A 2,079-nucleotide genomic window follows, 5' to 3' on the forward strand; every position below is an offset into this window, starting at 1 on the left:
GGTAGGGGATTACGACGAATTGCCAAACCGTCATGTAATTCGGCGGGATAAAACTCATTTGAAAAAACAGGTCCACTTGACAGACTTGACATAAAATGCGATTATTTTGTGACGCTTAAAGACTTTGCACTCCCGTTTCTTGATTTTTTTTCTTACTCATCCTCTGAATCATTCGTATTATACTTATTTCATTTAACGGAGATGGATGAAGCGATAAAACATTACGAATTGGCGTTAGACATTCCACTGGTTAAGAATATATGTGATATTAATGACGCGCGTTTGTCTTTACGAGGTACGACTCCCATACAACGCTTAGAAAGCCAACCAGGGCCAATCCGGTGAGCTTGTGATGTCTCTTGACACCTCGTGTAGTTCTTCATTATAATTCTATTTAATCAACAAGGAATTACGAAAGCAACCTTGCATTGATCCGGCATTCCCCATTCGGTGCATGATCTCTGGGCTGTCTGCTAATTTGTGATTTTTGTTAACGGTAATTTTATTCAACCATATTGATTTTTTTTGGATAAAAATAATTGTCTCACGGAACTCCATTAAGTCCTTTTAACAATTTTGTGGGGGCTACATGAATGTAAGGAAGAATCGACATAATTCTGGCAGAAAGCCCATGACAATTTAAAAATTGAGTTCATTATACTAAGTAGCCTCCAAATTAGCATTTATTATTTTAGGAGACTTTTACTCACAATGCCCCTATTGGCTTTATTTTAAGTCCTCCTTTTCGTTTCTCATATTATTACTGTACACATGCCTAATTATACACGAATATCATTGTATTTATTTTAAGTAGTTTTTTGCATGTTTACATTTTTAAAATTCTATGTATATATATATCTGTACTCATTGCCTTTTTTAGAAATGAATAAATGAACTGAACTGAACTGAACAATTCGATTTCCTTTTTACAGAGTTGTTATGAATACTAAATGAGTCAAGGTGCGGGTAGCATTTGAAACCAATGGACGTTAACGTCCTATTAGATAATCCGTTACGACTTTTTAGATTCTACTTTGACTGGTTTCAAACCGCCGATGAAACGGTATTGACACTGACCATAGATTTCATTTGCTGTTTCCTTTTCCACCGGCAGAAAACCTGCCTCAATCCTTTCTGAAATCGTCGATATTGAAAGGAATATATGAAGGGATTGATCCACACATTACCGAAAGCAATGAAAACGGACAGTGTATAGATCAATCCAGTCAGGTCGATGTTGACTCCAAAAACATACAACCAGTATATTATCTGGTTTGGTAGCCAGCAGATGACAAAACAAGCTGACACAATCAACATTATCTTAATGACATTCCTTCTGGCACGAATACGACTGTTAGCGTTGGGTGCTGAAGAAGTTACCTGAGACCCACTAGACTTGTCAGTGTCCTGGAACTGTTCTGTCATTGTAATCTTCAGCTTTATAGAGATGGCTGTGTATACATAAATAATAACAATGATAGGAAGAATTAGCTCCAGGAACGTAGCTCCAAACGTAAGGCCAGTCCGTGATGCATTGTTCGGGAAAAGAAATAGATGGCACTGGTTCTGTTCTACCTTCGAGAACCAGGCTAGGTATTGCTGATAGGCGAATCCCGACAACCATGGTAGAGCTACAAGACAGATCAACTTCGTTGATTTGGTTCTACTATGGTAATGAAGAGGGAATACGATAGCATAGTACCGCTCCAGTGTCATTAATGTTAGATTGAGTGAACTAGCGACGATCAGAGACCAGAACGGATACTTGGAGTGCCAAAATGCGCAGAGGAACCGGGCAAGGATTGGGTTGTTGGTTGGAATAGATGGTAGAGGAGCAACGAAGCTGGCCAGGAGTAGGATCGATGTCAAGAGATCAATCAGAGATTGATTACCGATCAAGACATTAGCGACATCGTGCAGATCGCGTACGACGATGATAACGAAAAGAACGAGAGTATTACCAAGGACGCCCAATAAACCCATCACCGCGTAGACTGTGGTAACTGCAATCGCACTGACTTCTTGTCCATCATACTCTACCTGTTCCCCGTCCGACGAATTAAAGAAGGTGATATTCAT

At 39.4% G+C, this 2,079-nt stretch overlaps 1 protein-coding gene across 1 annotated transcript; it reads right to left on the reverse strand.

Annotated features, from left to right (window-relative positions):
- Positions 1-1,044: 1,044 nt before the first annotated feature.
- On the reverse strand, positions 1,045-2,079 carry LOC129281020 (somatostatin receptor type 3-like). Its single transcript, XM_054917008.2, has one exon. It carries the CDS (start codon positions 2,077-2,079, stop codon positions 1,045-1,047), a length of 1,035 nt encoding a protein of 344 aa, XP_054772983.2.

The sequence above is a fragment of the Lytechinus pictus genome, chromosome 17 (genome assembly GCF_037042905.1).
Source record: "Lytechinus pictus isolate F3 Inbred chromosome 17, Lp3.0, whole genome shotgun sequence".
NCBI lineage: Eukaryota > Metazoa > Echinodermata > Echinoidea > Temnopleuroida > Toxopneustidae > Lytechinus > Lytechinus pictus.

Coding starts and splice junctions, on each gene's coding strand:
- LOC129281020 (XM_054917008.2), bottom strand. CDS start 2,079: ATGAATATCACCTTCTTTAATTCGTCGGACGGGGAACAGGTAGAGTAT.